We start from the raw sequence: 11,527 nt of genomic DNA, 5'->3' as shown, positions 1-11,527 counted from the left end.
AACATTCTACAAGAACAAAATGACTCAAAATTTCTTTGGCATCGAACAAAACGGTAATGTTATATCTTTAGAAAACTTTTTATGACGAGAACGAACACATTTCTGTTGTTGTATGAAATGCTCTTGCACACGAAAATACACACATTAATGTAAACATAGTTAACAACAATATCGTGGTCGACACACTTTATGGAGTTATTCAAACGTGTCGAAAAAAGAAAAAAGGGAAATATTAACTCATGTCTGCCCAGTGTGTGAATTGTTATGTTAGTGCAGGGTTGTCATGTTTTGAAGTTTTGCATAATAGTTTGGCTATTGTGCTGCACACATGTGTGTGATATGTGGTCGGGTTATTGAAAACGACCTTTATATTGTTTGTGTTACGTGCCAGGTATTGATTTTCTCACTCAGTTGAAGTTCAAAGCATGCTGCCTTGTATGTTGTGACTGGTTGTCGACGCGTTTTGTTAAAATGGCTGTTGTTTAAGACTGTTAAGTTGTCTGAATATTTGGTTAAGTTCACATCGTACTTGCTGGGTTTTGTATGTCATGTTTGAAAAGGCAAGCCTTGCGCGTGGTTGGTCACTTTATGGTTTGTTAAACCAGTGCAGCAGTATACAAACAGCTGACTGGCTTCTCGACGTGATTTATGAAAAAAAGCTGTTGTTGGACACGGTTCAGTGGTCTGAATATTGGATAAGCTTAAATCGTATCTTCATGTTGATTGGTGTTTTTGGATGTCTGCTGTAGCAACATATTAACAACTTTGTATTAATAAAGTCAATATTTGCTATGATAAAGAACCAGTGATAAAACCCATAACTGCTAATGAGGTCAAAAAGCGAATGGGTCCAAATTAAATAATGAAAGTCATAGTAGCAAGTTTTTCGAAAACTGGTACAAAGTCGATGACAGCAGCACTAGAGCTGCTTGGATTCACTGTATACGATGCTCTGGAGCATGTCAATTACCATTACGCGGAATGGCAAAAAATCCTGACCGCAGGTGGAAGTGTTGATGATTTTCGAAATATGTACCATGACGTGGATGCAGTTGTCGATGCCCCGAGTTTTTACTTTTGGAAAGAAATTCTCGAGGCGTTTCCGGATGCTAAGGTATGGGAGCTTGTCTTTTACTGACATTTATCTGTATATTTTAATACGTCTTGGCACAGGACCTTTATACAAGCTTTTTTTCTCTGTAATTGTTCATGTTATTCTGGGCTTAAACTTCCTTAGTGTATTATGCACAAATATGAACAGCATTAGATGTGCGTACTGTGGCCACACACTACCTTGTGTGTACCATAGGTTTTGATGTAGATTTCTTGGCATAGACTTTTTAAAGTGCGCTGTGGACTACTGTGTGCAACATGAAATGTGCATTGCGTGGCCACAGGGTGCGCTGTTGAGGAAGAGGACAACTTCGAGCAAACATTATTGTAAAAAATTGTCAGTTTTAGTCCAATATATGTGTTACTGAAAAGCCTATTAGTAAATATTGTTCAGTCTAGCATCTTACATTGCAATATAACTGATGTTCCAAATCTTAATTCAGGTTATTCTTACAACTCGCGACGAAGAAGCCTGGCTGAAAAACACAAGAAAACAAATAAAAGAAATCAACCAAAATTACTTTTTCAAAGTGTTGCAAACTGTAACACCCAGTGGAATTTTATTCTTTCGTCACTCAGCCAGATTTGGTAAGTTTGGTGAAACTTATCGCTGTATTAAATCGTTTTTTTTTGTGTGTTTGGTGTCATGAGATTTTAGTAGTTTTTAACGTTTTTAGTGCACTTGGTCTATGGTGCTCGAGTTTTCACGCCTTGGACTCACATTTACTTCAACGAAACAGTTCTACGTAAAATTTATCGACAGCATACAGCTGATGTACTGAAGGTAAATTGTGAATGTTAGTTAGAACAGAATTTAACAAAACTATGTCGTCTAGCTTTTACTAATGTCTTTCTTGACTTTAATTGGTTCTAAAGCAACAACCCAGCTATACAGTGAGGTTTTTAAATGGTGACCATGAAACAAATGGACGTGCATGTAACTTAGTTTGTGCTTCGAAATATCTATAAGATGCATACGTTAATTATGACGGTCTCTGTTAGTAACGAGAATGCCTATAAGTTCTGTTCTTGGAGCGTCTGCCGCAGGTAAACGTCTATCATATCAAGTTGATGCGGTACAACGCCTTATACAGGCCTGTTGTTCTGTAAGAAACACTTTTGTCTCGTCATGTTTTGCTAAAATATGACTCGCCGTATAAAAGATGCGCTCTGTTTTTATATTATACATATTTTGTATTGTTTTAGCATGCCCCATCAAGTCAACTGTTACTGTACAATGTGGAAGAAGGTTGGGCGCCACTTTGCCCATTTCTTCAAGTTCCTATTCCCGATCAACCATTTCCTCACAAGAACGTGGGAGGCAAAGTACTTGATATGTACATGAGAGAAAATACGTTTATGAAACGAATTGTGAATGAGGGAAAGACAGTTGGTGTTGTGATTTTAGCGTCAGTTGCTATCACGGCTGTAGCTGTTATGATGTGCTACCGTAGACCTAAACCATCACCGCCACAAAACGTGATATGGCGATGGCTAGGATATTAAACTTGGTCGAATGGTCAGACATAAAAACCCTGATCCGGTTTCGTCTCCAGGAGCGCCCTGGGTTCGAACCCCGTGAAAAGACTCTTGTGTTTAAATTTCTTTCCATTGGTTTCAGACAAAAAAATTGTGCAGTCAACCGCTTACTATGTTTTAAAATTATGTAAAAAATCTTCTATCATAAATTATTGTTGTTTTTATCACTCGTGGTGCAAACACACGTATTGCCTTTGTAGAAAATCAGATTAAATATCTTCTGCTTAATTCCTGAACGGCAAACAAAACAAGCTTTTGAACTTTTCGCCATAACTTTATGGAACCACCATTTTCTTTGGTCAGTGCAACTTTTTAATCAAATTTGAATCGCAGAAAAAGCAACCGTCGATTCATATCATTCTGGACAAGGGGAAGCTCTTTCCACAAAACAGCTTTCAATTCACATGTGTAAAAAAACATGCGATATTAAGTCATCCGTTGTTTGATTCAGAATTTTGTTGCAGGGCCAATTTGGTTGTCATGAAAATAGGATGAATGTTATTTAGTTTACGCAAGATTGATTGTTTCCATGTTCTTTTGTGTTGACATTACAAATCTGATGTTTGTAAAAAGTCACTCGCCAACAACAGCATAGAAACATTCTGTATTGCAATGCGAAAAGAAAGTCAGATTAAAAAATAAGCAGCTTGAAAAGGCATTTGAATTGGTTCTCTTTGACACAAAACTTGTGAATGCAACGTCTGTAACAAAAGGTCATATGTTGGTATATAGTAATAAAGAACATTTGAGGTGTAGGTGTAACATTTGCGATAAACGTCATGAAACCTTAAGAAGTCACTTGATACTTCGTGCTGGCATTAGGCCTTACAAGTGTGACGTGTGTAACAATATTTTAGCGAAGAAAGCGATTTAGAAAGGCAGAGTTGATTTATACTATTGAAACCAAACGAGGAATCGAATGGAAAATGAAGTGAAATTTAGACTCAAATGTCGAATTAAACATGGTATCATTTATGAAACATGGTATTAAAACAGCAAAACTAATTCTTTCTTCGCAAAGCAAAAAAAACACAAATGCTAAAAAACATGTTATGAGGTGGTATTTTCTAAGACAGCATGCACACGCAAGGTGTACGGAAAGGTTTTTTTCTTTAATTGTTATTGCATCACGGTACAACAGGCTTATCTTTTTAGGAAATTATCTGTGCGCGAAACGCTAGCGCCATAATGTAAACACTGTGCAATGTTACATTGGTCACTGCATGCTGCACTGGATACAATTAAGACTTTTCTATCATGTACTGTGTATGTTCACATAGTTGTTATGCTTGTGTTATTGGGCAAAACATAAAGTGTCTAGAAATAAGGATCCACTGTTGCAGAATAATGTAATTCATACTTATCAAATTAACATGCATATAGCCTGTTTAGGCCGCATAAGACGAGAGTTAAAGACAGCAGGCAATCCGTCCAGTTCGTTGTACTATAAAAGCACACGATAACGGTAATGAGAGAGGCCGCCGCTAAACCAGAGTTGCAAGCAGGCCCAAAATCTGAGCCCGAACCCGAAAGTATAAGCCCGACCCAAACCCGAAACGTTTTTGCAAAGCCCGTTTAGGCCCGAAATTTGATTGACTGGCCTATCCAAGAAAGCCTTGCAACAAAGGATGAGAAAGAAAAAAGAGAAAGACAACAAACACGATGAACAATAGTAGACAATGGTGTAAACAATAAGTTTTAGAGGAGGGTGGGCATTAGGTCACACCAGTTTCATTTTGCTTGTGGGATATTGAAGTTAGCAAACCCAAAACAAGTGCCCATGTATTAGCAATTTACTTGATTGCTGGTTGGTCACACAGCCTGGCGGATAATATATTGCTTGAAAAACCCAGCGTAACGTACTTGATGGCTGTACGCTAAACATCAGGCAGGCACAGTGTGCTATTCAGAGTCAAAGAGTGGCGAATGGGTATATGTCACGCCAGTTAAGTTCAGTTTCGGTTGGTAGCCTATAATTTGATTTTAAAACATGTCTGCCTGTTAAGCTATTTAGGTTTACAAAACAGTATTTTTGCTTTTCAACCCGACATAAATTTGATCTGAAAATGAACGAAAACGTTAAAACCAGGTGTCACATAGTTTTTCATTATGCAAGTTTACTAACAGAAGAAAGTGTACGGAATGTAAATTTTTTACGGTTGCAGGACACCCTCGTTTGCCCAACTTTCGTGCTTTAGAAATCTTCTGTTGGTCCAAAGAAGTAAACATATACTTTCATCGATGTTTTCAAAGAACTGTTCACTTTGGATGTTAATCTATTAAAAATTAAAATGTGATGGTTAAATATCTTTATGTAGGGTTTGAGTACTATGTTTGCTTTAGGAATATAGACAAAAACATGTTTTTTTCTTGTGTTCAATCATATCATGATGTTAAATGGTGTATTCAAAATATATTTTGTGTAAGCCAAATGTACAACTTTCAAAGCAAGGTGGCGCTACAAGAGGTCAACCAAAAAAAGTAATTGCATCCGTTGACCACATTCAGACTAATGACCAAAGTTCAACTCAAAAATGCAACAAACTTTAAACATATGCTGAAAGAAAAACCTTTCAAATGTGATGTTTGTGAAAAGTCTTTTGCTCACCAGCGAGGCCGCAGATCGCACATGCTGTTCGTGCATTCTGATGATAGACCTTTTCAGTGCGAAAATTGCGACATGAAGTTCAAAAGCAAGCAAAATTTGAAATCACATGTGTTGGTTCATTCAGATGAGAAAAAAGTGAGAAAAGTTTTAAATTTGAAGGAGCCCTTCACACCCATTTGTTAGTACACAATGATGAAAGACCTTTAAGTGTGAAATTTGCGAAAAGCGGTTTAAAATCAGCTACCAACTACAAAGACACTTGTTGATTCATACCGACTTTAAACGTTACACGTGTAAGATGTGTGCTAAACGTTTCATCGAAAAAAGAGATTTAAAAAGACACGAGTTGATTCATACTGGTGAGAAACCTTACCCTTGTAGTTACTGTGACAAAAAAATTAATTTGACTTCAAACAGAAGTAAACATTTGAGTATTCACACTGGAGAAAGAAAATATAAATGTGACGTTTGTGAAAAATCATTCATTCAATCTGGGGCGCTTAAAACTCATTGGATGACTCACACAGGTGAAAAACCGTTCAAGCGTGATACTTGTGAAAAAAACGTATCGTTCCAAACGTGAATTACAAAAACATATGATATACCACAATGGTGAAACCCATTCGATGTAATGTTTTTCAAAACAAACAAGCGTTCGTTAATCGCTAAAGTTGTGATTCATACAAAAGAAAATAAACCTTTGTAAGTTATGTGATATTTATGGCAAACTTTAAAAACCTTTAAACTAATATTTTTTGAGACAAACACTTTATGTGGTTTCCATAGTGAAATGCCCGTTTCTGTTTTTTGTTTGCAATTTAAACTTTCGCCAGCGATTTCTTGTAATTTTCCTCTGGAAAGACAAGCCTACTTTGGAAATAGGCATGTAAAATGTCATACCCCTTGCTAGATAATATTGGTCTGGGTTGACAATGTTCTGAGTTGATATTAGGATTTTACAGCTTGCATAACATGAAACATTTTCGATCCCTGTGTATAAGCGCTGAATCAATTTGCCGCAGTTATTTGTGAATGTGGTTTCACTACACAATAAATCATCGCAGAAATTTGTTTTGTTTGTGGTTTTGGTGGTCAAATGTTTTCTAAATTTTAAACAAGCCTGAAAATCGACTAGTGATAAGTGGATAAAACGCAAAGCTATATATTTGTTGTTGCGTTTTGTCAGTGTCTGAGATTATCTCAGTTTCCTTTTTCCAAATGTCAGAAAACTTTGCATCATAAGCCTTCCACCAGCTAAAGTTTTTACCGTTCGAATTTACTTCTTAGTATCGCCCTTTTTGTATATTTCCGGGCATATATCTATGGTCTACCAATAAATTCGAGTTTATGTTGTTATTCTCTCCTTTCATGGTTTCGTGACAGTGACTTTCGAGACAAAAAGGCCTAGAACCTGCGATTTAAACCGAAGTACCAGCCAACGTAACAATATTGCACAATGTTTACATTAAAGCCGGTATTTCTGGGTGCGAAGCACTTCATTTCGGCGTCGTCATAATAACTATTAAAGAAAAAAAACGTTCTGATGCTTCGATGTCTACGAATCTGTACGTAAAAATGTAGTTCCCAAAACATCTAATAACTTATTTCTCATCAATGCACATGTTAACACCATGAAAAACTGTTGTTTCTTGCGTAGCTCGAAATAAGGGTGCAGTCATGTGAAACCTGGGCAAGGTGGAGCTAATGACGTAAGAACTCACAGTAGCCAGTCTTGCTAATTTCCGGTAGGTGGCGCAAGCATAATTTTGAATGCAATTTACGTAAAAATGCTTACCGGGCAGGCAAATGGTCCAGCACCCTTGACCCCAGTTTCAATGTTAGCAAACCTGGTTACTGTGAGTTTTCACGTTAATTGGAGGACGCTAGCACATCATAAAATAAATATAGCAACATCATAAACATAGAGAAAACGGTTTCCCACTAAATAATAAATTCTTTTTCGTGCAAACACCGTCTATGTGTGTTTGCCATTTAGTCTCTCTGTTGATTCCATATTTCATTTTAATGTTAATTCGAAATTTATTGGTTTCTGCGCTATTGACTCGATTTTTCTTCTGTGTGTGTGATTATATGGTTATCGAGTGTACGAGGTTGCGTAAATGATTTCTCACACACTTTACACTTGTGTTTTCTTTCACCGGTGAGAATCTTCAGATGCAGTCTTCTGCTTGAAGGTGCACTAAATCTTCTTTTGCAATAAACACATTCGCAAGGTTTCTCATCGGTATGAATGAACTGATGTACTTTTGAATCTTTAGTTTTGACGAAATGTTTGTCACACACCACACATTTAAAACGTTTTATAGCAGAGTGAACCAGCATGTGGTTTCTCACGGTGCCTTTCGTTTTAAATCTGCTATGACACCTTTCGCACTGAAATGGCCTTTCGTCGAAATGCATTATTACCATGTGCTTTTTGCGTTCGTATTTATAAGCAAATCACTTTTCACTAATATCACATTTGTAACGTTTTGTTACATTCTCTGCTTGATTTTGCGCACTGTCCGCCGATACAGAAAATGTTAGTTTGTTTGTTGTTGTTACCCTGTGTACAGTCGTTGTCATCAATCTTAGAATAACTGGCTTGGTGGAAACATATATATCCACTCTTGACAGTCGTAAATCTGTGCCCAGTCACGAAATTCCTTAAATACTGTGCATCAAAATGGTCAAAGGTATTGTTTCACCGTTTGCTTTGGTTTATACGACATGGGGAACAGCCCAGTGAACTTAAAATTGCGAAAACAATTCATAAAACAGGTTCACGAGTTGAATGCACTAACTCCATCTCACCGAATATTGCCAAACTTGTTAGATGAAAACAGTGCTAAACTTCACATTGAAATGTCGACGTGTGGTAAAAACTTTGTTGACTTTACTATAAATCTTGGTATGTTTATTGTCTTTATAACTGCAAACGAGGATAATACACATTCCTAAGATTAGAGTTTCGGCCTGAGTGTTTCAATTAGATATTATAAGACATCTATTTGTAAGATTACAAATTAGCAGTAGACAGTCATGTGGCCCGCGCAAACATTTCTAAACCGCATTTGGCCCTTTGGCCAAATAGGTTGGACACCCCTGCTGTAAATGGTAGATTTTGTTGGTAACACATTCATACTTATTGCCAAAATCTCACAATTAAGACTCTTTCTAAATGTGGTTTCTTCTACTGTGTAGTTTCACATACTGTTTCCCCTTGAACGGTTTTTCACAAACATCACACTTGTAGCGCATCTTGTCGCTGTGAACTACCACACTTGTAAGATTCAATGTGTGCATGAATTAACTAGTGGCTTTTTAACAAAACATACGTTTTGAAGTGTTTTTCGCATGTTTCACACTGAAAAGGTTTGTCATCAACATGTTGCACCATGTGTCTTTTGCGATTCCATTCTCGAGTAAAAGACTTTCCACAAATATCACATTTGAAACGGTGCTCTTGAATTTCAACTTGATTTTTTTCGGGGTCGGCCAGCACAAATTTTTTTATTGATTACTTGTTGATTTCTTCTCTGTGCAAATATCACCATCATTTTCGGAAAAACTCGCTTCCTTATGTGTCCTGATGTGATCTTCAAGAGATTTTCTGTTCACAAATGTTTGCTCAAAAAACTTAAAAAACTTTGTCTGGGTCAATCTTTGTCTAACATGTCTGGGTCAATCTTACGTTTACTGATCTTACACAACAAGAACGTGGCGTTTTGTGTATTGAAACCCCAATCAAAACATCCTAATCGTTATTACTGCCACCTATAATCAAATCAATTGCTGCCATAACCACAAATAACTTATAGTGTACTAAAGAGACTACTAATTCAGCACGAAATGTAACCACGTGGCACCGTACTGCACATAAAATTCGATTTTTTTTTACATTACACACATTACCAGCGTAACAAGTAGATTTTTTTAACGCTTACTGCAGTCGAACGACACATCGTTGGTACAGAGAAAGTAGAATGCAGGAGAAATCTTCCACTCTTCGTCGTCCGCGCTCTCAGCCGCTGACTGGACTCCGATGTCACTGCATGATTCTGTCCGCACAGCTTGAAAAGCGCTACCTGTCTAGCTAGCTTGTGAATACGAGGGTCGGTAGAATTCCACCGACCGTGGTATTTGCAACTTGGAAACTAGACTTTTCAAACCTTATGTAAACGACGTTTTCGTAGAATATATTCGATGAGGTAAATGAAGCTTGATACGAAGCTTTATACTCCAGTGCAGCGGCCGTCATATTAGTGCACATTGTTTTCATTTATGCCTGTATCTTCGTGTGCAAAAACTTTTCATAGATCGGCAGGAAAAGAGTCTTACCTTGTCACAATAAGTTTTCAAAAATATAATATTTCCGTTCTTTCAAAAGCTAAGAAATATTTAGTCAGTTCCAAACCCTTTTGGGACGACTCCAAGAAATCCATAACCTCGGAAATCTCGGAAAATACCTCGGAAAAAAAATCGGAAATCTACACTTCGCCATCGAGTAGAAAACATAAAAGTTTTACATGATTTTTTTGCAGCTGCTAGAAAAGCGTTTCGAAGTTGTGTTGAGCACACTTCCTTGCGCAGATAACAAGTATAAAAAAACTAAATTTGTACGTTGCGTTTGTCACTTAATAGAAAATATATTTGTCAGTGAAGAAAATAGTGAAACTTTTCTATCAAAATAATTGCTTTTTTGAAATCAGCAGAGCGCGAAGTTTTCGGTCAAGCGTAACCAAATTTAAATTCTGACAGCGGTCACGTCTAAAACTGATGGCCCACTTGGATCACTTGGCCCGCTTGGCCCAGCACTTGGCCCGCCTCAAACAATTATTGCCGTTCAGATCTGGTCAAAATCAAATTTTAATGACATGTGACAGTCGTGTCCACGGCTTGATCAAGCCGGCCCGCAGTTTTTCCCTGCGAGAGGCGGGTCAAGCACGGGATAAAGTGCTGGGTCAGCAGTTTTTATACTTGCCAGAAGCGGGCCAAGAACGGGATAAAGTGGGCCCGCAGTTTTTTTCTATTGCATAAGGCGGGTCAAGTGGCCCCGCAGTTTTAGACGTGACCCCATAAAATGTTGTTGTATTGTTAGTGCGAATTTTACTAATATTGTGTTGAATAAGTTTCAACTTTATTCTATTTTAGGTGCTAAAATAATATTAAATCAACTTTTTCAAGTTACCAATACAAAGCAAGTGTCTAATTATATAATGATGGCGATTGTGGTAATTATTTAAATATAGATTACTAGGGGTGTGGTGTACTTTCTTGACCAAACGCAATAACTTCCTAACCCATGACGTAACCTGACGATATTGATACATAATAAACTACGTCATCACCCGGATACGTCACACACATAATGACGTCACAATTATACAGGCCTTTTTAAAAACGCCATTTTGCGAAATATTCGCCGTGAAAAAAAAGAGTTACACAATTACCTATGCTTCCATGCAGAATAATGACTCCTGACCAAATGAATAAAGTACAAATACAATACTACGATTTGCCCCAGCCGAAGAAAAACTCATTTTTTTTCTTTTGGATGTGTTAATGATGTATGTAACTGGCTACATCACGGGTGTCAAACATGTGGCCCTCCAAGAGCTTTTGTGCGGTCCGCGAAGTACCTTTGCAAAGTAATGTGTTTTACTCAGGCGGAATACCCTGTCATACCAATGAGTTCACATGATACAATCCTTCTCTATTGGTGGCATATGCAGCGTTTTGATTAGATCAGGGGTCACCAAACTTTTTTTACTGCGGCCGGATAAGTTTAAAAATGATTTGAGCGGGCCGCATAATTTAAATGTCCTAGCGCCGTCTTTCCAAACTTATCCCGCGCGGAGATTTTTGTAGGTGCGCCAAGATATGGTCTTTCTACAATCCTATTTAAAGATTGGTGATGCGACTGTTAAATTGTATAGTTAGTCACGCCTTAAGAGCAATGCTGTATATTACATCAAAACTAAAAGAATAAGGGAATTCTTTGCGCACAATGGACACTTGTAGTCTTGTCTGTGACGTAACAATCTGGCTTTGGATCAATTCTGGGCGTTGTAATCCTGTGACACTAGGTAATATTAATGCGACAGGTAAACTTTTGTAAGGACCAGATTAATTTTTGAATGTTACAATATTGTCAATACGGTTTGGCAAACAAAAAAAGTGTTCGCGGGCCGGATAAAATGACCTCCAGGGCCGGAGGCGGCCCGGATTAGATGATCGAAATAGCCGATAGAATCAGCAATGACG

The 11,527-nt window shown here is 37.6% G+C and overlaps 1 protein-coding gene across 1 annotated transcript; it reads left to right on the top strand.

The window, feature by feature from the left end:
- The first annotated feature begins 265 nt into the window (after positions 1 to 265).
- Positions 266 to 3,385, top strand: LOC145213930 (uncharacterized). Its single transcript, XM_080082336.1, has 4 exons — positions 266 to 1,114; positions 1,557 to 1,701; positions 1,791 to 1,897; positions 2,320 to 3,385. The coding sequence occupies exons 1-4, from the start codon at positions 863 to 865 to the stop codon at positions 2,617 to 2,619; spliced, it is 804 nt and encodes a 267-aa protein (XP_079938462.1). The 5' UTR covers positions 266 to 862; the 3' UTR covers positions 2,620 to 3,385.
- Positions 3,386 to 11,527: the final 8,142 nt, after the last annotated feature.

Source organism: Phallusia mammillata, chromosome 2 (assembly GCF_965637545.1).
Source record: "Phallusia mammillata chromosome 2, kaPhaMamm4.hap1.1, whole genome shotgun sequence".
Classification (NCBI taxonomy): domain Eukaryota; kingdom Metazoa; phylum Chordata; class Ascidiacea; order Phlebobranchia; family Ascidiidae; genus Phallusia; species Phallusia mammillata.
The sequence above is the reverse complement of the archived record's forward strand: the minus strand, read 5'-3'. Positions and strand labels throughout refer to the sequence as shown.

Bases quoted from the DNA above. Each gene is read 5' to 3' on its own strand.
- LOC145213930 (XM_080082336.1), top strand. From the start codon at position 863: ATGAAAGTCATAGTAGCAAGTTTTTCGAAAACTGGTACAAAGTCGATG. The intron at 1,115-1,556 runs GTATGGGAGCTT...ATCTTAATTCAG, and splicing joins AGGCGTTTCCGGATGCTAAG to GTTATTCTTACAACTCGCGA. The intron at 1,702-1,790 runs GTAAGTTTGGTG...TAACGTTTTTAG, and splicing joins TCGTCACTCAGCCAGATTTG to TGCACTTGGTCTATGGTGCT.